The 24319-nt window shown below is 36.0% G+C and overlaps 1 protein-coding gene across 2 annotated transcripts in view; it reads right to left on the reverse strand.

The window, feature by feature from the left end:
- Nucleotides 1–425: 425 nt before the first annotated feature.
- LOC149068531 (transmembrane and coiled-coil domains protein 2-like) overlaps nucleotides 426–24319 on the reverse strand; it is a 106893-nt gene continuing 82999 nt past the window's right edge. The window contains exons 10-13 of one of the 2 annotated variants that reach the window (XM_089251350.1): nucleotides 18794–18859; nucleotides 12824–12979; nucleotides 2149–2333; nucleotides 426–2010 (exon numbers count right to left, since the gene is read on the reverse strand). In XM_089251350.1, coding sequence (XP_089107476.1) covers nucleotides 1896–2010; nucleotides 2149–2333; nucleotides 12824–12979; nucleotides 18794–18859 — 522 coding nt within the window. In that variant the 3' untranslated portion in view covers nucleotides 426–1895. Of the gene's footprint in view, nucleotides 2011–2148; nucleotides 2334–3688; nucleotides 3788–12823; nucleotides 12980–18793; nucleotides 18860–24319 lie in introns of those variants that run through there. The other variant, XM_089251352.1, reaches the window with a different exon arrangement.

Raw genomic sequence — 24319 nt, forward strand, 5'->3', positions numbered from 1 at the left:
TTCTGACTGTACGGGTCTGGGTTCGAATCCCGGTTTGGGCATGGATGTCTACTAACACTAACAAATTCCCTGGACGGATTATGCTCATCCCTTGGGAATACGTGAAAATCATGTTATTAAAAAAATAATAATAATAATAATAATTTGTAAATCCAAAAAACCTGGTGCTTTCAACAATTTAAATATGAACACATTGCCTGTGAACTATTATGCCCAAAAAATTGCTTGGGTGGACCGAATAGTTTTTATTTTTTCAGAATGGTTCCACAACGTTTCATGCCTCAAGTTAGAGCTCATATGGTTGAAAAGCAGTTGCTGCAGGAGGCACTGCGATTAATAGACAATGATCCGACACACCTCTCTTGTGAACTCAAAAGTGATGATGGCAAAATAACATAGTTATTCTTGATTTTATTTTCATTTTTGTCCCAAGTCTGAAGTTGTACATATGTATTAAGAGATTTCTGTTATCCTATCTGGTTATCTGTCACAGCACTGGTCTGGACGGTGAAGGTTAATAGAAGTTTTACTGTAATTCCTTCCTATATAGCTATCAATGCAATTTCATGGAATCATTGCAGATGTCTGGTCTAGACTATACTGTAAGGTGGGCCACACCAAGTGGTCAAGTTTTTCAGGGGAATACTAAATAAAATACACACAAAAATACACACATTAATGTCACTAAGAATATTTCCTATTTTCATAAAAGGTGTTTCATGACGTAATTATCATTCAACCCTACCCCTGCACCCCTTGTCATCAAAGGTCAGCAAATTACCAACTGTTAAGTCTGCTTCACAGGACAAATAAGTAATTAACTTTCATCAAGGACAGCATGCTATTTAGCTATCCATAATTATAGTAAGCACACAACCTGGCTACAGCTTCTGCAACAAAGTTATGCATAATTACATATGAACCGAACATGCATCAAAGTAATTTTTATGCATGCGAATAAAGACCTACAGTTGAAGCTGATACTGAAAGATTTAAACAGGCCACCCAGGATTTATACCCACACCAGTTGAACAGGAGATTAGTCGCTAAATCAATGAACTGCCAGGCTCATTCTAGAATGCACACTCTCTCACTACTGATAAGTGAGTTCATTTTAAAAAGCAAGTTACTTCATACATTGCAAGATACTTTCTTACTTCTAGAAACTGATAAAAGTACAATATCTCTGTAAGTTAAAACCTAATGGTTTCAGGTGCATAGTTTTGATTTTGTCAGCAAAGTTTAAAATTGTTTTCTTTAAAATTGAGTAAAATAGATTTTCTTTTCCTGTACAAAATCTGTTTCAGAAATACAAACAAATATCAAAAAACAAAAATTCAACCTCTGTCAATATTAAAAGGCTAAGAAATTGAGTTTCAACATTTTCAGTAGTAAGAATTTGATATCCCAGTTCACAAATATGCCACTGTATACATGTAAAATTAAAAGCACATTGCCACGTATCCTCAGTTCCTCCCAAGAATTTAAAAAATAAACATACACTATCAATGATGATAGCAATAATTTAAGAGAAATATGCAGGATACAAAATACAGGGATTTACAAAATGTTTCATACACATCCAAAAAAGCATGAGTACGGTTAATACACATGAACGACAAAGACAAAAAAAAGCAACACAAGTAAAATGTACACAAAGTTCGAAAATTCAATATCACAGAAATATTTTCCTTTGTTTCTGCATCTATAGAAATATAATACTTTGAGAGACATTTTGGTTGCAGCTTCAAACGAATAAGCCTCAAAGCATTCACCCATACATACACACACACATATATATATTGCAGTACTTTCTATGTGCATGAAAACATAATGATGATAGTATAATACGTTGGAAGGATTACAAAAAATTGACAGTGGTCAGGCCATCTCTTTCAAGTCTGGGCATACTGCTGGAATATATGTCTACCCCAGTCCAAAAGCTCCGGCCATTGTCTGCACAAAATTACTATACAGGTTATGAAACCAGCAGTAGTCAGAATCCTAAGCCTGAAATGTAGAGATGAAAAAAAATTGATGTCAATAAAATGTCAAGTGTAAATAGTAAATACTAAAAAATGAAAGAAAAACATATTTGAAAGCATTTCGAAGTCTGACTGCAATCTTAACACTTAAGTACATTCTAACCTTGTTTTGATGAATGGCATCAGCACACTAGCAACTGTCGCTACTAAAAGCAGCACAACTTGAAGTACAGTCAATACGACATTGATGAGCTTGAGAATCAAAGCTCTAGCATTTGATCCATCTAAAGTATCCAATGAAACCAACTGCTGCAAATGTTGATGCTGCTGGTGTTCCATTCGAGATATCTGAATATAAGACATTAAACCATAAGAGTGAATGCGTCGCACATGAAACATTTCTATAATCAAGTTATTTTGCAACATTTTATTTGCATTCAGTGTTTGAAAATTCCAGAACAAGATTGAATGGAAAAATAAATTTCCACAACAAGAGTGAACAGAAAAATAAAATTACGAATACAGTAGTACCTTGAGTTACGAGCACCTTGGCTTGCAAATAATTCAAGTTATTAGAAAAAAACTTTTATCAGCTAAAAATATGTTTCAACTTGCAAATATTTGGGTTATAAACATGAGCCATACAGCACCCACAACACCTACAGAAACAAAAAAAATCTCATTCGATAAATTTTATTCATTCCCTCCACAACCCTGGTCTATTGCTATCAAGGCAAATCACTACCTCAGAGAGGAAAATGGAGACATCATTTCTCTCTATGTGTATGTTGCTATCTGGGGGCTATTGTCATTATGAGCAATTAACCACGTTGGAAAAGGCTGTCCACTGTGCAGGAAGTGGGGGGGGGGGGAGAGAATCTCATTCAGCGTAAATATATGCTCTAATGGAAGAAAATGTCAGTCCTATGTAGTGTAATGGTAGCAAATTTGCATGGAATGTGAAGCAACGTTGGTTTGATTCCCTACTGAGTCATTGTAACCAGGGTTGGGTTTTCGACATGACAAGCATCAAAAACTGGTTTAAATTGTCAAAAGCCTAAATGAATGCTTTTGGATAATGTTTTGCACACAATAGGTATATAACAAGATGGAAAAACGTACTTTTGCATTTTACAATTTTTTATTTTAAAAAACTAATTTATTACAATAATTAAAACAAAAAAATTGCAATTTTTAATTTTTTCGACATTAAAAAAGTCTAGAACATATAAAATATAATTTTATGGTTTATTTAGCAAAACTACTCATTACCTGAGTTAAATGTTGTCAAATAGTTTTAACCTGATAGATATGTTAAATAACAAAACAGTTTTATACCCAAAGTGTTTTCAACCAAACTTTTATATCCACCCAAAATCAGTGTTTCCCAAAGTGGGCGATAGAAGCTATGGATAGACACATAGGATCCTATGGGCATGCTTGAGTTGAGGAGCGATGAGAGAGAAAAATTCATGAAGAAAGGACCAATGGAACAAAAAGTTCGGGAAACTATGATATAGATTAAAATGTTTTATATTTTGAATTCTAATTACTGAGAAAAAAAGATCTGTTTTGATATTTTACATTTTTGGATCTGCCCAAAATTTTATTTCATATAAAAATTCTTGAGCATCAAGAATTTAATCTTTCATCTTAATACACTAATTAAACTCATTTATTCTCACCTAAAAATTTCTTAGCTCATGTTGTATAAATCCAAAGAGTTTTAAAGAGTATTTTCAATCAAAGCAGAGCTGGCAGGACTTGATATCCAAACTATTGTTTTGCACATTTAGATACAGCTTCAATTAGAAAAACATTGCATTATATAAATGCTAGTAAATATACCATATCATAGACAAAGTTAGTAATTGTTACTTTTGCACTAAGAATAAGTTACAGGTTTTTCCTTAAGCATCATATACAAGCCAGCATCGCCAAATTTAAGAACATTTTGGTCCTACAATTTAGTATTTTGATTGATATTCTAATGTTATGCACAATAAGGGCATAGTTTTAAGTATTTCAGTGATTATTTAGATAATTCAATAATAACAGAAATCAACATTAAATATATGATGTAAAAGAACTTTTTAAACACCTATCTGTTATAAAAGGAGTACATCAGAAGCTTATATTTACACATCACACATATGTAAGCGGTTAAAGAAATTCTGAAAGGTCAAGAATCATCTTGAATTGAAGAATGCCAAATAGTTCCATAGTTTTCCTTCAGTGTTTATGCTATGCTTTATTCAAATTGTATATTTTATGAGGGGGAAAAAAACAACACATATATTGTCCAAAATAATTTTGTAGCGAATAAAAAATTATTTTACAATCATATTAAATATTTATTTGTTGTATAACAGTCACTTTAAACATTATGTGCAATGAGTGTGTGTATTTTCCAATTTTATATTAAAAAGCAATATTTTAGGTTTTTTTTGCATGACAGTTTAAACAGTCAAAAACTGCAGTGAGTGAAAAACTTTCCAACCCTGATTGTAAAATTAGAGAAAGACATGGCAGAGAAGTCATTGTTTAGTCATTTATTGGTATGTACTTACCAATTATTTTTTATGCCCTCCGGAATTGGCTGTGATGATCAGGGCTGATCCATGTTGTCAGATTACTTTCAATGTAATATTCTATGTAATTTAATTATTGACCTTGAAGCTGATTGGCTTTTGCAGCCATGTGCAACCAGAGAATTCCCCTTTAAATACCGGCTGTGTGCTGCGCTCCATCCCTATTCACTTTTCCACTTTTACTTCTTTCTAGTCATGAACTGAGACAAAGAAAGCAACATGCTTAGAACACGTCCTGATCATTCAGATGCAATAATAGATAGTACGCTGTTATCTCATCTTGGTGGTAGCTCTGCCACTCTTACTGTGAAGATAGAGAGGTATAGTTTCCTTGCTGAAAATCCTTCTGGTGCCTCTACTGTGATAGAGTTATGCAATGTAACTGTCGGACCAGACAAAGCCTGGGCTCTGTCCCTTCTGGGATATTAGCCCTTTACCCATGTGGGTTAGGCCATGCTTGGGGAGACTTCTCTGCCATGTAGCTGCCTCAGTTCTCTTCTCTTCTCTGAACTGATTATGAACTGACTAGAAAATGCTCTCTGATGTTTTTTGTGGTGTCTGTGGAAAGGGGAGGTGGATCTGCATGGACTTTCTAGCTGATTAATGTAGTTGTGGTGCTGCTGAAAGATGGTTCCAGTGTGAACAGACTTCCAGAAAAATATTCTAGTTGGACAGATGTGGAGCGGGTGAGATGAATTTAATTTACTGACTGTGACAGGCTTGTGGTATATTTTAGAGCTAAACTCTAGAAATTACTGCATTGTGTTATTAAAGGAAAATCTAATTTTTTTATAACTTAGATTAATAGTAATAAATGTTTGAAGTAGAAAACTGTCATGTTATTTTTTATTGCTGTCCGGCAACGATCTAATTTTGGGAAAACAAAAAAATATACTGGGAATGCAACTGGTTTTTGTTACACCATGTGCGTTGCAGTTTCAAAATTAATTCCTGCTTATTATCCAGTCATTTGTACTGTGTAATTCACTACCCTATAACCCCAGAAAAATTAAGTTACCCTATTTCCTTGCATTGGCCACTATGCCTCATAACTCAACAGACACTGACCTTCGAATGTTGGAGTCTTTGGGTGGGACAATGGAATTGCCCTACCACATTTTTATTTTTAAAAACATTTGAAGAATATTCAAAGGGGGGCAAGCTGAACATACAACATCACTAACAACAGGAGGTAACAACTATGATGTCAAAACTGAGAATAAAAACACTGAAGGGAAGGAAACAACTCTGACTGCCACAAACACACTCTCATTCTGACCACATTTTTGGTTGGGACAGAGTACATATATTTTTTCCGCCTTAATAATGGCATTTATGAGTATCGAAACATGTCAGTGTTTTGTAAATTGTTATTTGTCAATGTTCTTCTATAACTTTGGGCAAAGTTATTCCTTTTGATTAATTGTTAGAGTGAGTCTTGTCTACTCCCGGCATGCCAGCAAAAGCAAGGTTAAATGAAGATCACAGAATACATTTAAAAGACTGATATCCACTTATAACAAGTGCTGAATAAGTAAGGGAATCAGAATAATATATTCTTTTTTACTGTAGCATATGTTTTGCCCAGGAATTCAATATGAAAATTGGGCATTTACTTATTGCTCTAATTTTATTATCATCAACTCAATAGGAAATACCCATATAGTTTTCCGTTGATTCAGAAGGAAGAAATATGCTGTTGCTCTTGTAAAAAAATAATCATGCTTTGCAGTGGAATTCTTCAATTTTTGCTTTCTTTATTTCAATTTTACACACATGCTCCAGAAATACAAAAATACTTCAGAATCTGCTCATACTGTTTCCATTAAATCTAATGTACGTGTATATTTTTAATAAATCAAGATGTACGGCAGCAAAAGCAAATACGAAGTCCTAACTACCTGAAGATAGTTCATAGAACTGAATGGATCTTAAAATGCACAGAAAAGACAAGGTTCCAATCACCAAGATTCTTAGAGTTCAGATATGTAAGATTATTTTGAATCTTTGACTTGAATTTCTTGGCATGCCAGAAAATATACACATATTCATGGCATGCTGGTCTCCCTCACTGTTTCATAGCAGGGCGGCTTGTGCAGGGGAATACAGTATATAGGAATTGTATGTTAGTGTACCTACAGCATTATGTGTGAACATTTTCAGTTATCAATATTCCCAAACTGACAGGTGATGTATATGAATGATGAATATACTGCTTTATTGGCAAGACTTTGTTTTACAGGGGAAGTGGACTCGTATTTGAAACTAATGATAACTGCAAAAACTGACATCAGCTGATCATCATTTAACATATCAAGCTTTAAATAAATCACTTATACTTTGAATTTGTATTTCTCAACCAGGGTTCCTCCTACACATTACTAGTAGTTTTGTGATAAACAGTAATGAATATCAGTGACTAAAACAGTTCTGATGATGTTCCAGGAAACACCCTTATACCGTCAAACATGAATATTATATGACCTGAAAAGTGAGGTAACGGCAGCTCTAATGGGCAAAATTTCTTTTGCAAGAGAATACACTTATACCAAACGGAACATACATCTTGCTAATACTTTTCTAGGTGATTTCAAACAAAGTGGCACGTGCCAGAGAGTACCATGTTTGGCACTAAAATATATATGATGTCAGAGTAATGGGCATTTTGTGTTCCAGAAGTGCAGCCACCTGTCCTCCATATCAGAAGAGAAAGTAGCAAATACAAAGGTCTTTAACAGCTGGCTGATGTGAGATATATTTTTGGAAAGAAAGAATTCAACTGCCCTGCAGGGAATTGAACCCACGTCCTTTCACTTTCTGGATGAACGCCCCAGACTACAGAGGCAACGAATATCTCAATCTTTTCTTGGAGCTTGTGTGCACTGAATGGGACTGTACATAGACGGTTGGATCTAACTCAAGCCAAAGCTCTCAATTGCTGACAATGAAATCAGATTATCCGAGGATGATAAGTCGCCTGACTTATCGAGACTACACTCTGTAGTCTAGTGGTCTAAAGCAGTGATTCTCAACCTTTGGAAGCCCACGGCCCGGTAAATGTCTTGTGTAAGTGAAAAGCCAGGTCATACACACAACAAGAAATAAATGGGGAAAAATGAAACTGTGATCACTCATGGCCCGGTGTTAATAGTGTTAGTGCCCCGGAAGTTGAGAAAAACTTGTTTAGGGCGTTTACCCAGAAAATGAAAGGACGTGGGTGCGATTCCCCGCAGGGGCAGTTGAATTTTATTTCTTTTCAAAAATATATATTCACATCAGCCAGCTGTTAAAGACCTTTTTATGGATAGCGAAGACCTTTGCATGGATAGTAGAGAGTGACATCATCCCCCCAACATCAAAGGTATGTGTGGGTGATATATATATATGTATATGTACAGTATATGCATTGGCATCATCGTGTGCTCCAGGACCTTCAAGTCTGTCTCTGCCTATCGCTGTTACTTCAACAAGAGAAGGACAGTTAACTTGTGAGTGTTCTTGTAACCTTCCTCTTTGAATGACCCTTGCATTTCAAAGAATACAAATATGTGTTCCTAATGTTCCTTCATTCTTGTCTTCGCTGTGGTTGGGAACGGACGTGCTTTTATCGCGCTCCGCTCACCGACCAATAGAAGAAGTTTTATCCGAACCCATTGCCAGGGGATTACCAAAGGATTATCTGCCACGTCAGTGCGCCATTTTGTGTCTTTGTTCTCGTGAGTTTTACTTAGCGTGTTGTTTATTTTTGGGTCATATTCTGTGGTGTTCTCTTTTTTTTTTCTAGCACACGCTGGATTGCAAGATAAGTGGTTTTTTTTAATTATATTGCTCTCAATTTTTTTTAAATTTTCGTTGTGTATTTTCGATTGACTTGAATTTTTTTTTCCTCGTTCGCATTTCATTTTCATTGAATTTTTGCCAGGTTTGTGTTTACTCACTTCTCTGATATAAATTCGTAAGTTTTTTGGACGTTAGGGTTAGCAAACAGTAAATACTTTTTCCCAGGTTCTCTCAATAAATTTGTTTTTCTTTCCACTTGGGCCTATAGTTGTAGTGTTAGTGTGATTTGAGATAGTTAGCTAATTCTAAGAAGTTAAAATTATACTTTGTAGCTTAATACTTTTTTTAGAGTGTGTTCTATTCTTTATTTACATATTTATTTTATTCTTCGTGATTTAGTGTTGAACATTCTATTTACGTAATTTTTTCGCCATTCTATTTTACGTAATTTTTTCGTACATTCTATTTTACGTAATTTTTTTGTACAATCTCTTACGTATATTTCGCATAGTAATGTATTTTACATTATTTCAATTTCCTATTAGCGTTTTTCATTTTCATATTTTTAATTATTATTATTATTTAGCTTTAGCAATAGTGTTAGTATGCCTCGACCTCGACTAGTGTTGTGTAGAGCTTGCGACGGGAGGTTTCCCTGGTCTAGGGGTATAGTAGCTGATAGTTTCAACTGTAAAGGGTGCTTGGATAGGAAAAGGCTGGAACTCGAGGTCGAAGCTTTACGGGAAAAAGTTAGGGTGCTAGAGAGCCCGGTTATAACGGAGCCTCTGGTCGTCGAGCCACCTGTTGATGAAGAAGCAATCTCCACGAACAACGACAGTTTAGAGGGCGAATGGGTGGTCGTGGATGAGGTAGAGGGGGATAGTGATAGGGGTTTAATCATCGGCGATTCTATGGTTAGGGAACTTGGGAACTGAGTGTGTAGGGATTTTCGGGGTTTCGAGCGCTGTTTTTTTCCCTGGGGGGGGGGAGGGGAGATTGGCAAAGTTCGAGACGTTTGTCATTGCAGAAAGTTGCCCTTGCGGGTGATTCTGTGGGTGGGAACAAATCAGGTAGGAGTGATTATTAGTGAGTCTCTGTCGGAGTACCGGGATTTACTATTATCCGCTAGGGAGGGGGGTTCAGATGTGACAGTGATTCCAGTGCTGCCAAGGGGTAATAGAGGGTATAGGAGTAGGATGCAACAATTCAATATAGGCCTGAAGGACATTTGCTCCTCACTTGGGGTCACGTTCTTGGAGCTTCCCGCATTTACCGATAGGTGGCTTCGTTCGGATGGGATCTATCTAAATAAGAGGGGGGGAGGGTCTGGGAGGTTTACGATAGTCTTAGGTCAGGTTTTTTACTCCCAGACCACGTAGTTGCGAATGCGGGTTAGTTAATGATAATCACAACAGTACTGACGGGGAATTACCCACCTCTGACTTGGATGGCTTCTCGATTGACACTAAATCACCGGGAAAATTAAAATGTGTGTTAATAAATGCCAGGAGCTTGGGTAATAAGAAAGATTTTTTAGAAACTATGATAGTTGTGGAGAGCTTGGATCTTATAGCCATTACAGAATCTTGGGCAAACGATGGGGATGAATCTTTCTCACACATCTCAGGATACGATACTTTTTTCAGAAATAGATCTGATAGGAAAGGGGGTGGAGTGTTGATATATGTGAAATCCTGTTTCAAGGCTAGAGAGTGTAACGTGCAGAGAAGTGATATTGAAACCATATGGGTCGAACTTGAGAACAAAAGACGTCAGAAACTTATTGTTGGGGTTTGTTACACTCCACCGAATAGGGATCAAAACTACATCGCCAAATTGCATGATGAAATTTCCTATATGTGTAAGCGAAAGAGGGTTCTCATACTAGGGGATTTCAATTACCCAGGTATTGATTGGGAGAACCTTTCATCTGGAAATCAGTATGAAAGAGAATTTCTTAAGTTGGTGCTCGAAAATTTTTTGTATCAGCATGTATCAGAAGCCACTAGGGGTACTGCTATTTTGGATTTAGTTCTTACTAGTTCTGAGGATCTAGTTGAACATGTTTCGGTGGGGGAAGTGTTTTCTTCCAGTGATCATCGTATCGTCAGATTTCACTGTAACTTTTCCTTGGGTAAGGTTGATAACAAAAGACTGGTTCCTTGTTTTCGGAGAACTAACTTTGATGTTTTGAGAAGAAGGTTAGCGGAAGTTTTCAAAGACCGGTTGGAATCAGTAGGGGTGGTAAGTCAATGGGAAGAATTTAGTACGAAGCTGTCCTCTGTTTTGCACGACATTATACCCTTTGTTCAAAAAAAGCGTGTTTGTACATCGCACCCTCTATGGTTCACGAATAGTGTGCGGAACCTTTATCTTGAAAAGAAAAGAGCATTTAGAGAGTATAAAAGTGGACGAGGTGACCTATCATTGTTTACTGATAGAAGAAGACTGTTGAAGAAAGCGATAAGGGATAGTAAAAAGGAAGTTGAATCTAGGTTGGCAGATAACATTGGCTCTGACCCAAAATCATTTTTTCGATACGTCAATAATGGATGTAAGGGGACAGTTGGCCCCCTCTCGATAGGAGGCTCTAGGGTAGAGAGCAATGTAGGCATGTGCAATGCTTTCAATGACTTTTTCGCGTCGGTTTTTAATGGAGATGATGATATTGAATATACGGGTGTTGCATGGGGTAATAAAACCCTCAACGATATTCAAGTAGACGACGTGGAGGTCCTAAATCTTCTAAGAAATGTATGTGCAAGCAAAGCACCAGGACCAGATGATATCTATCCCAGGGTCTTCAGGGAATGTGCTAATGAATTGTTGGGACCAGTCGTACAGATATACAGGAGTAGAGTTGCTGAGGGTATCATCCCAAGAGATTGGAAACTTGCTAGCGTTGTTCCGATATTTAAGAAGGGTAGTAGAGAAGCGGTGTCAAATTATCGTCCAGTGAGTTCGACGAGCTCCCTCTTGAAAATTTTTGGAAATTATCATCAAAAGGCTGTTTGTGAAGTGGATAGATGAGAATAATGTATTGTCGGATAATCAGCATGGGTTCAGGAAGTGGAAGTCATGTGTAACTAACCTCCTTTGCTTCTATGATTACGTGACTAAGGCTTTGGGTAAGAGCAAAAATGTAGACGTTGTTTACCTTGATTTCCAGAAGGCATTCGATCGGGTCCAACATGGCAAACTCTTGAAGCATTTACACGAGATTGGAGTTGGGGGCAACTTGCTGAATTGGATAGAATCATGGTTAAGAGATAGGTCGCAACGAGTTATGGTGAACGGGGAATTCTCTGGTTGGACAGACGTCACAAGTGGAGTTCCTCAAGGAAGTGTCCTTGGCCCCATACTTTTTTCACTTTTTATCGATAAACTCGATCAGGGTATCGATGGGATTACTAGCAAATTCGCAGATGATGTGAAGCTAATGGAGGTAATCGGGAATGAAAGCGATTGGGAGTTGCTCCAGACCAACTTAAACAAGATTGCAGCATGGGCAAATTAATGGAGCATGACGTTTAGCGTAGATAAGTGCATGGTCGCTCATTTTGGTTCGAACAACCCACGGTTCTCTTACGAGTTGAATGGTGTCACTATCCAGAATGCAACTAGGGTCACTGATTTGGGAATTCTCATTGACGAGCGACTTAAGTTTTCTGAACATTGTTCAGCGGTTGTCAAAAAAGCGAATAGAATGCTTGGTCTCATTTTCAAAAAGGTCTCTTCACGTTCTCCTAAAGTCATTCTTCCGCTTTTTCGAGGCTTAGTTTGTCCTGGACTGGAGTATGCTGTAAGGTTTTGGAGACCATACCTACAGAGGGACATAGACTTGGTTGAAGGGGTGCAGAGAAGAGCTACGCGTGTCCTTATTGGCACACAGGGCTTGAGTTATGAAGAAAGACTTCATTTTTTGAATATATTTACATTGGATGAAAGCAGGTGTCGAGGAGATATGATCGAAGTGTTCAAAATTTTCAATGGGATGGATAGGATGGACCATGAACTTTTAGTACACCGCCAATCGACTGCTTTTACAAGGGGACACCAGTATCGATTGGTGAGGGACAATGCAAGGTTATGGTGTCGCAGGGAATTTTTCTCCAATAGGGTTGTTAATAAATGGAATAGCTTACCCCCGGAGGTAGTAAATTGTAACACAATTGACACGTTTAAAAAGAAATACGATAAACATGTTGGGGTAAATCGAGAAGCTATCCATTCTTAGAATAAGACAACCATAAGTATTCTTTATGGGCATTGTATAATATTTTATCATGTGTATATATTGTTTATAATTTGTGTTAATTGCATTTTTAATTTTGTTGCTGTTTTTTTTAAAAATATATGACATCCATATTTTTATGGGCATCTTTTTATCAGCCACCTCGGTGGGCATTTTGCCTGTTGTGGCTTTGTATTTGTATAATATCTCAATGTTTCTCTAGAGAATCTTACCCTTGTCTGACAGTTGTCTAAAAGCTCATGAACATCCCGTAATCTCTCTTCACTCTGATATTGTACTTTTTCTTCCATATCTGCTAAACCTTGCTTCAAATTCTCAATTTCATTTTGGTGTAGCTCAATCAGATCATTCATCTGCTCTTCCAGCCTCTGAAATTATTTAAAAAATTAGAAAAAATAAAAATCTGATTATTTCTGAGCATAAAGTCTAATATTCAGATGAAAGTCTAATAAAATATTCGGTGAAGGTTGCATCACGGGGGTGGCCTGTCCAAGTTTTCTACAGCATCCTAGATCTCACTATAAGAAAATTCTGTATTTTGTAAAGAGCAGTACGGAAAGCCAGAACTATTTTTCGAATGCAGTTTTTCTAAAATCTTATTGAAGAGCTACGTTCATCGTACATATTTCCCTTGCGCAAGAGGAAACATTTGTGGGCTCTTGAACAAGTAACACTTCACGAGCCATAAAAAAAAAAAATAAATAAATAAACGAGTTGATGTCGAACATCAAAATGTGGAAACAAAAACAAAACTGTTAATTTTTGCATGCAAATTCAACATGTGGTGAATGTGCAAGAATAATAAAAAAAAAACCTGCTGATCATAAATTCTACTTATCAGTAAGAAATCAATACTTATTTGACAGAATAATATTATAGACTTTCTCATACTTAATTTGGCGTGCTTATTTTACATCTTTCTCATATTGCGGGATTACTGAAAAAGTTTTTGCAATGAACAGTGTAAATAATGTATACTAAATCTTATTTTTAATGAATTACATCATTTTTTAGCTAATTTTGAAGCCCATTTTGTATTCATAAACGAATATTGTTTCCCGTTATGAATACACAATGAAGCAACATTGAGTGACTGTAGGGAAAAACCCAGGAATTTGAAAAGAAATTCCTGTTTTTGCTATGAAACACTATTTCTTCACGGCTTGGGTCAATTTGACCCAGTCCACGGTTCTAAATATTCCGAAAGTACCGTAGTTCTAGTGTTAACTGTATTAGGAATTTCAGGCTTTTTATGAGTATTCAAAATGAAAATAAGTTAATGCAAGCACATTTTCAAAGTTCATACAAAATTTCCTTAATAAAAATTAAGGACTTTTTAAGGAGTTTCAAACAGTTTTTAAGGAGTCATGGCAAACTTCATAACTTTTACAGCAATAAAAAGGTTAATAAGTTTTACAGCAAAAAAAAAAAAGGGGGGTGGCGTGTACATACTTTGCTGTTGTCATCAAAGTATTCTAAAACTTTGAAGTTTCGGTCAAAAATATAACTCAACAGCATCACATAAATTATAAAAATTCTAAAAGTGATATTCATTCCCTTTCCTCCAATTATTCAAAATAAAAATCCACAGCTGACAAAGATTTTTCTTACAAAATTATTTATATTTGCAGCAACTCTTTATTTATCTCTCGCTTAAAGTGGATTAACACATACACAAATTCTTTAAAATTAAGTTTTTCAATTTTCCTTCTCGTTTTTCAGTTGCACTCAGAAAGAAATTGTTGCAAAATAAGAGCAAATTTAAGGACATTCAACACGATGTTTGGCGATTTAGCACTTGTTATTTGGCGACATTGGCGATTTAACACTCGTTATTTGGCTAAATTTACAAATTAACTCTCATATTTTGGCAGACTAGCTCTTATGCATGAAATTAATTTTTTTCCCCACAAAACATCGGGATTTGACGCAATGACGATCAACCATAGTAATTTCTGCTGCTTGCAGTGGAGACTTTTTCTTTTCTTTTCTGAAAACAGAAACCGTGGTTGGTTTTTGGACTAGAGTAAACCATCTTCAGCTGATCAAGGATATGATTAGGGTTTCACGATGAAAAGCCCAATGAGGGGCCGATAATTTGAATAAGGAGCTGCAGTTACCACAATCCGATTTTCAGAGACAAAATCGAGAGCGGGGGAAAGGCGACTTTCTTTTTAGAAACAGTTGGAAGGATTTTAAGGAGTTTTTAAGGGCCCTTAAAAAGGAAATGAAAATTAATGACTTTTTAAGGAGTTTTTAAGCACCGTACGAACCCTGATTTTTTAATTTGGAAGGAGTTTTTTTTTTGTGTATCTGTCTTTTATGAAAACTGCACAAATGCAGTAGAGCTTGACTACTTTTAAACTCACTCCAATCAAAAATCAAGTTGAGTGCTTATCAAAGAATTATTATTAGCCCAATGAACTTTATGGTGGTAAGTGACATATAAGCATCATATTTTGATTTTGGCCCTCTTTCTAGCAAGAGGGTGGAAAGCATTTTATTTTGCCGCCAGTCATTCATCATCAGGGTTCATACAAAATTTTCAAAATGAAAAGTAAGGACTTTTTAAGGAGTTTCAAGCTGTTTTTAAGGAGTCATGGCAAACTTCATAACTTACAAGTTTTACAGCAAAAAAATGAGGCGGGGCACATATGCAAATTTATTTTTAATTTGCAAACAAACTTTCCCTCTTCTCAAAAATATAGATGTAGAAGTGGTTCAAAAATTACAAGTTTTGATTTGTTACGCAGCATCATAAGAATTCATAAAATAATCAATCCACATACATGCTTTCTGTTGTCTCCAAAGTGTTCTAAAACCTTCAAGTATTAGTCAAAAATATAACTCATAACAGCATCACATAAATTATAAAAATTCTAAAAGTGATATTCATTCCCCCTCCAATTATTCGAAATAAAAACCACAGCCGACAGATTTTTCTTACAAAATTTATATTTGCAGCAACTCTAGGCACACACACACACTTCCAGCACAACTTCCTAGATAGTAAATTGCCCATAGATGGTAATAGACCTGAGTTGTGCTTGGTTTGAAAGAAAGAAACCCCCCCTCCCCCCGGAAATCACTCACTCAAACAATCTGGGAATGTGCCGCAGGCCGCTCAATTGAAGTAAGAATTTGCCACGAGCCACTTAATTCATCTGTAAGTATACCGGCGCCACTTGAGGCAGGCCACATTTAGGCCATGTGTTGAGCACACGTATGCTTTAAAATAAAGGGCTGTTCAAGTATTACGTCAGCAAATTTTCAGCAATTTTTAACTCACCCCTCTTATTAGAAAAAAATCAGCAAAACTCTCACCCTCCCCCTGTCCGCGCTCTGCCCCCTTCCTCCTAATGCTTATTGGTGGAATCTGAATTGGGGGCTTCCTCCCAGATGATCAAAACTTTATTTTTTTAATCCACAAAATATTTTTTAAAAGAATTGTAAAAATATTTTTTACAATTTCGAAACAAAATATCTTTATATGCTATTATAATCAATTTTTGTTAATTTCAATGCTATTTGAAGGCTAAGAACCCGAAATTGCTCACGAAATTCATTGCGACCCTACATCTCTAAGCCCTTGGTAACCCTTGACCCGCGGTAAACATTCGGCCTGTGCAGACCAAATGTGGCCCTGGCATTATGTGGCCTGTCCCTAAATCTATTTTTGTAACAATGAACCAAGTGACACATTTACAGATCGCTCAAGTGACTCGTGGCACAATTCCAGACCATTTAAGCGATCTGTGGCACATTAAGCGATCCCTTGAGTGACATGTGACAAAGTTTTAGAGCATTGGTCCTGCCACCAGTGCGGTTCTACATCACTCAAGTTATCCGCGCCACATTCCCAGATTACTTAAGTGATCTGCGGCATAATCCCGGATCACTTATATGACACGCTGCACAGCTCCAGAGCATTTGGATCTGCTAAGTATTTGAAGATCACTAGAGTGGCTCTGTAGGAGACTCAATAGGGAGAATGTTAGTTCAGGTGTCCACAAACTAGTGAAAAGTTTTACTCGTTTTTTGCGCACCGAGTAAGACGCCATTAAGAATATTTCATATTTTTAATAAAGGGTGGTTGATGACGTAATCATCATCCCCCCCTCCACGTCATCAAGTCAGCAAATCGAAAATCCCCCATCCATGCTGACGTAATACTTGAATGACCCCTAACATAAAGATACCTGAAAGTTATTTTCTGAAGGTGAAAAAAAGTGGGTTCAGCTATAGCGGCTGATCGGCTCGTCCCCCCCCCCTCCTGTAAAACCAGACGTGGCTCGAGCTGTCACTTGTAAAAGCCGGGTTTTACTAGCAGGTTTTCTATGCCGCGCGCAACGTGAATCACCCAGCGCGACACGGCGTCTATTCATCAATATGAAAAACAGTACGACTGTTTTCCTACAGAGCGCAATATGGCTCACGACAGCGCTTCACGTCGGGCGTGATTGGCAGACTGCTTCTAGAGGAGTTAAGCGTCGTGTGGCGCGCATTTCAGCGATCTTCCCTTCATTTTCGTGTTGTATCTCTTCCCTTTAAACCGGAGCATGCAGCCGATAGAGTAGATGACGCCAGGGTCATATACTATATAGCCGTCCTGAGCCGATGCGCCATGCTTGGAAAACGCAAATCAAATGCGTAACGTCATTATGTAACTCATTACTGCCGACACGAAATGATCCAGTTAGGTTCACGTGGCACAAAACGCCTACTCCTAGGAAAACCTGGCTTCAGGGATGAATGCTCGTTACGGGAATCCCAGGAGAGATAAACCCATTGTCTCTCATAGAATCTCTTGTGTGTGGATAGAGCCTGTTCCCCCCTTTTTTTTTTTGCCTTTTTATTTACAGCAACCAATCTGCAAAACAGATTCCCTTTCCCCACTGGACTTCAGTTTTTAGCTCTTTAAGGCGCGGCTGCGAAAAGATACGCTTGTCGTCGTCCCTTACTCCAGTGGAACTGAAATTTTTCTTCTTTCTTCTTTTTCAGTAGCGAGTTGTAATGTGAATAAAACACGTCAAAAAAACTGTGGAAAGCAGTGACATTTTGCGGTTTCTCGGAATTTTCGTAGTGAGTTATTGGCTGTAAGCAAATGGGAAGGAGGGATAAAATAGGATTAGTAGGAGAGAATTGCAGTAAAAAAAAGATGATTGCGGCGAAAGTAGGAAAATAGTAGGAAAAATAGGAAAGCAGCGAGGTCTGCACTCAGTATACTGCGTAATATAGGAGGTTCGAGACACCGTTTCGCCGCATAAGTAAAAACTTTCTCACCACTGGGCATGGGGGAATTTTCGGCTACTGGTTCAGCGGAGTGATGTCGTTCTACGGACAATTGATTTCCAACGCTGACCAGTTTGCGACATAGGCAGGAAAACACGTCAAAACTCGCGATTCGGTAAAAAATCACATTTTTAGAAGCAAAAGCGTATAATCTTATTAATTTACTAAATACGACAAAACCGTAACGGTTGGCAGGTATGCACAACCATTGGATGTTCCAATCCCATCTCCTGCTTTCACATTTCCTATTACAAAGGGGGAGAGCATTTTTTTTCTCTTTTCTTCCTCTTATTTTTCTAGGCAATGCTATTCATCACCATGGGGAATGCCTATTCTAAGAAAGATCATCCCTTCAGAGAGAAAAAAAAAAGGACTTTTTCAAGCGTGGCTGCAAAAAGTAAGGAGTAAGGGCCCTTCCAGAGGGAAATGAAAAGTTAGGAGTTTTTAAGGAGTTTGTAAGGATGTGCGAACCCTGATCATAATCTATAGGTATCTATATCTTTGCAAATGCAACAAGAGATAAATAAAAATAAGCCTCTGCGTGTGGATTTATGCTTTCCATCTAAGTTATATTTTGTTTCATATTAATTAGAACATGAAAACAATTTGTTTTGAGGATATCCTGACATCCCATTATGGTGTTAACAATATTTTTTATTCTTTCATGAATTTTAGCCATAGTGGCTAATACAAAAGCAAATATAATAGGTTTTTTTTCTCTCGTAATAATCGAGTTTGACTGTAATAATAACGATGAATTATATATTTTATGGGCTTGTTTTACTTTACTCTGTAATAAAAGTAGTACTGCAGGAAAGGTTTTATGGCATAATGATGATTTCAATCACAAATAATACAAATTTAATGTAAATGAAGAGTAATCAACTAACCTCATATCTGTAACGCTCTTCAAGCAACGCCTGGCTAAAATAAGCATACTCTTGCGTCAGTTGGTTCTGTAATAGCAACATCATTAATTAAATTAACTATTTTTTTATTCATAAGTCTAACACAGAATTCAAGATACACTTATTACAAGTTAACTGTCTTTCTCTCTATGAAATATGATAAATTATAAATAGCATTTAGGGCTGTCTTAAAAGCATTATGGGCTCGCAGGCAAAGTGATTTTTCTGAGTCCCCCTCCCCATCTGACTAGAAATGCCTGCTTATTATTAGCCCAATGCAAGACATACCCTTGAAAATTATCTCCAAATATCATATCATTATCATGAGGCACCTCTGACACTTGAGACCTCCAGGCTGTGCCGGTATTGGTGTCATTCAATGCCAAGTTTTATTTAGAAGATGAACTACATAAAGAAACGTTGAATTTTCTACCAATGAAAGCGGGTTATTAACACCTTGAAAAAAGATGATGAAATTACCCCAGACTGAAGCAAATCAAGTTCTGAAAAATAGTTTGATTTTTCTGGCATGATAGAAATACAGGAATTTCTGGCAACCTCATCATTTTCTGGCATGCCAAAAAAATGTGTGAACAGAGTGATCATTCCTTTTTGTAAGTCTGATAAATTCTCTTGTTTGTTCATGACAAAAAAAATTGAAAAGTTTTCTGAATGTCCTCCCCCGCATTATATATATTCAATGAATTTGCTGACAGCATATATCATATCTTATTGGTTATTTTGTGCTGAGATCAAAGATAGTAGGGTTAAATTGTGATTCAATTGTGCATTTGTATATTATATATTTGTATTTATAATTTTTATTTATTTGTAAAGTATATTTCATGTATGTGTGAAAAAATATATACACTGATTATGACACAAACACATTGTGCCCATGCCAGAGATATGCTAAATAGTTCCACAGCCTAAAGGTTTTCCAACAAGGTATTGACTTATTCAACTCTATTATAATGTCAATTACATGTCTTTTTTATTGATCCTTTACTTCTTTATTTGAGTCAAAAGCCTTTTAGAAAAAATATATTGTTAGGAACATTATAGGTAGTGCAATTTGTTATAAACCCCTCAAAATACCGTCAAGTGGGAGTGATGCCAAACTAGAAGTGTGAAAATATGCTATAATTTTCTAGATTTATCTAGAGAGTCTCATTTGACCTCCATGCAGTAGTGCTGTCAGACTGGTACTACAATAGAATTTCTCTAAAATTTGATGTGTTTATAAAAACAAGGTCAGTCTGTAGAAACTGATTCTGAAGAACAGACGTTATCTGTCGAATACACTTCCGCTGCTTGTGAATAAGTGTAAATAGCTGTTTTCTGTGAAATAAATCTGTGACGTCCTGCAAATTGTTTCACCCTATGATTATTTCAAGGACTTCTAAGACGTTATCCAGAACAATTTTGTGTCAGAAGTGGGATAATTCAAGGACTTGAATGGTAAAGACAAGCGGAATGGAGATGGACGAGATGCGAGAACACCTGAACTAACTCGTGTCTGTGCTAGGACAGATGAAATTGGGCCTTGTGGAAGAGATGCACAAATCTGCTGCCACTGTAACTGTAACATTACCATTTAAGCCCCTGCAGAAATGGTCCTTAATACAAATATAATGGCACAACAGGCAAAATGCCCACCGAGGTGGCTGAGATAATCTAGTCATTTTAATACATTTTGAATTGTCTCACCTTTTATTGTTTCCGGGATCGATCAGAGAGATCATGTGTCGCCGATCGGCTGCCATGTTTATTTTATGTTGCCAGATTCTGTGATATATATTTTTCTACAATATTATTTCTCTCTCATGAAGATATGTAAATTATATACAAGTTCAGTACTGCACCTTCGGCCTTGTGACTAGTTCCGTCATGAGGCATTATGGGAACGCTCTCATATAAATAGCAGATGCACAGAGAGATGCTCAATTCTGGCTGATTCCTGTGTCATCGAAACAGTTACTTAGTCTAAGGCGTCTCGCCCTGTTGAGCCGTACGCCAGGTGGTATCTCAATTATAACAATGTACTGATCTTAAAAAGGCACCTGTCTCGTCTCCTGTTCTCACGTGATGGCCAAAAGCCGTCATGGTCTCGTCGATTGTGTGGATTGATCATCGGTAGCCAGACCGGCTGCCTCTGGGCTTCACTTGACGTCCGCCTCCTGCTGTTTTCTGCGCAGTGGATGGCCTGTGGTTACAACGGACACTTCAGGATGCAAACCCGCGTGATCCCGGTTCTGGGGTTTTCTCCGATCATGGTGCATAAGTGACTAAAGCTTAATTGTGATATCTTGGACTGGTTTGAGAACGATGTGGAATAGCACATAAATTTCTGGACATAGCGGTGAGAGTGTTTTTTTACTGTTTCAATATAATGTTTTGAGAGAGGAAGCTAACTATGATAATTTCTTGTATAAATGTTGTGATAAATTCTAATATTTAACAGAATAAATGTTTATTATTTAACGAATGACAAATTCCTTTCATTGTTGTCATCCATTCAATGTGATCACACTGGACTTAATTTAATAATGAACTGGAAAATGCAAGATAAAAATTTCATTTAAATCTGAGGGCTCGACCGATCCAGTTCATTGATTTTGGATGACAATTTTTAAATCGCAATATTTTGATCGCATCTTAAACTCGAGTTTGAATTTTTGTGATCACGTTACAAATTCGTGTTTCAAAACGAGCGATCACAAACATCGTTTGTGTTGTTCCTATAGTCAATCTAGTCAGAAATATTATATCTGGTCGAAAATTTACGATCATATGACAAATTCGAATTTGAACTTTTAGAAAAATGTGATCGTTGATCGGCTCAGATCTAATATTTTTTTGCACTTGTGTTTTAATTCTAAAAAAATTTTTTTGGGACTTGGCAAATATTTTTTGAAAATGAAATCTTTCTTGTTACTTCTAATCATTTTGAGAAAAATGTGTAGATTTAAAGCGAGATAGATGTAGGGTTAAACCAAGATAGTGAGACTCCTCCATTGACTCACTGAAGCCAAATAAAAATTCTCGCGATGAGTGCGAAAGGGTCTTTATGTCACTAAAACAAACCCTAACATCAGCTCCAATATTGGAATTTCCACGAGCAGAGAGGGAATTCATTCTTGACATGGACGCAAGTAACAACAGGGTCAGAGCTGTTCTATCACAAGAAGTGGACAGCAAAGAACACTGCCTACTTCAGCAAAAGCTTGTCCAAGCTTGAGAGGAATTACTGCTTCACAAGGAAGAAGCGGTTCACAATCGTCAAGGGGCCGTTCAAGTATTACGTCATCACCGATGGGGGGGGGGGGCGGTTTCTGATTTGCTGACTTTTGATGACAAGGGGGAGAGGGGTTTGGATAATGCTTACGGGTCATTCCATGTCAAATCACCCAGCCATGACACCCATAGTCTCAGATTTCAATGATTTTTTTTTTATTTGTTGCATTTACCATCCTTATTAACCGTGTGAAATATTATTTGCATATCTCTAAAACTTTTTGAGAAAAAAAATGTTGAAATCTATCAAAAACTGATGCAGATGACATTTCCGAGGCTCAATTTTTAAGCGGCATTGTTTGAGAAAATAAATCATAACTTTTTCAATTTTCAATATATTCAAGTGAAATTTTCACTAAAGTGTTCACAAAAACATACAGAATATGAATAAAAATAATTCATACACTTACATTTGAAATTTACATGCAAAAAAATTATGTAAACTTTGTTTTTGTGGGATTTTTCGTTAGAAAAAATACAATTTTTCAAATGTATTTTTAGACCAGAGGCACAGCAGTTACCAAAACAACTTTTATTTTAAATTTCTCCTATATATATGAAGTAAAATACTGGAGGAAAAAAATAATGGTTTTTTGACCGTTAATATGTTTATTCTGGCTCGCAACACAAAATTCATCAAAATAAGACTGGGTCGTTCAGATTTCAAATCATTCAACTAGATACTGAAATGCAACCCATCGTCCCAGATTCATTATTATTCAAATTATTATTTTTTATTTATTGCTTCTACCATGCTTGTTGACCATGCAAAGTTTCATGTACATATCTCTAAAACTTTTTGAGAAAAAAAATGTTTTCTAACCTCACGAATGGCGTCTCTTAGGCTAACCCCATTCAAGCAATATTATTTGTGAAAATATATCATAACTTTGCAGATTTTCAATATATACAAATGAAATTTCCACTAAAATGCTCACAAAAAAATGCAGATTATGAATAGAAAAAATGTAAACCTTAGAGGGAAAAAGTCATTTAAATTTTATTTATTTATTTATTTTTGACACAATTTTTTAAACACTTTTTTTTGGATGCACAGCATGAATTTTCAATTTTATTTAAATTTAATCCTATTAATATATTAAGAAGACTAGAAAAGTAAACATTATTTTGACAGTTAATACATTTGAGTAACAAAACACAATTGTACTTATATGACTACATTAATTATATTTGTACATTTTGACTTAATATAATGATTCATGCTTAGTAAAAAGAAATTTATATTTTATTTTTCATGTACGCTTATACATTTATTACAGTATTCACTAAATTAAGTTTCATGAGTGGTTAATGCAATAATTCAAAACAATTAATAAATTTTAAAATTCTAGGATTAAATGAATTCATGAAATAATTAGAAATGTTAATGTAATGTGCCAAATGGGAGTTGGTGAAAAAAAAAGGTTTTGGGTGAATAAAATAATTTTTCAAATTAAACCTTCATGCTCAGATTCTTAGAAGTGTTAAAATTCCAAATAATTAATTTCACTTTTAATTGATCTATAAATATTTCTTATGATGCAACAAAGACAAACTTTTGCAATCTGATATATTTTTGCATTAAGAATTATTTTGTATTTGATAAATCCAGATAATGTTAATCATATATATAGATTAATTTTTGAAGCTTTTAACATGATTAATTATAAAGTTATTTTACCACAACAGTGTTAAATTTTTTTTTAATTACTTTGATTTTTACAGCATATATTTTAATAAACATATATTTAATGTATATGATAAATATGAAATGGTTGTACTTGTGTGAAAAAAAATCTACATTATAATGTTTAACACAAGCCTCTATATATTTTTCCCAAGAAATAATATAAAATTGCTGATAAAAAGCCAGAATATGAGGCATTAAATCACAAAGAATGAAATTATCAGCTACAACCTAATTGTTGTAGCTGAGGCAGATGGAAGAGAGTAGAATTGAAAACCTAATGTATATAATGCCTGGTGGTGATATATAAGATGTGATGTTTCTTGTTGTGATGATGATTGTAAAAAATAATAATAGCTTCTGTGAAGATATGAACTATGGCACACTGGTCTTTGTCCTTCAGAGGGCAGCTGGTGTCTTATTTAATTATAAGACTTTATCATCCCAGCAGGTGATGATAAAGTCACTGCTGCTGCTTCATTGTGAAAACTAAAACAAAAGTGTTGGAACTAAACTGCCCCCTA

Source organism: Pholcus phalangioides, unplaced genomic scaffold (genome assembly GCF_987345545.1).
Source record: "Pholcus phalangioides strain wild (caught in Gottingen) unplaced genomic scaffold, Ppha-v1.0 ptg000024l_1, whole genome shotgun sequence".
NCBI lineage: Eukaryota > Metazoa > Arthropoda > Arachnida > Araneae > Pholcidae > Pholcus > Pholcus phalangioides.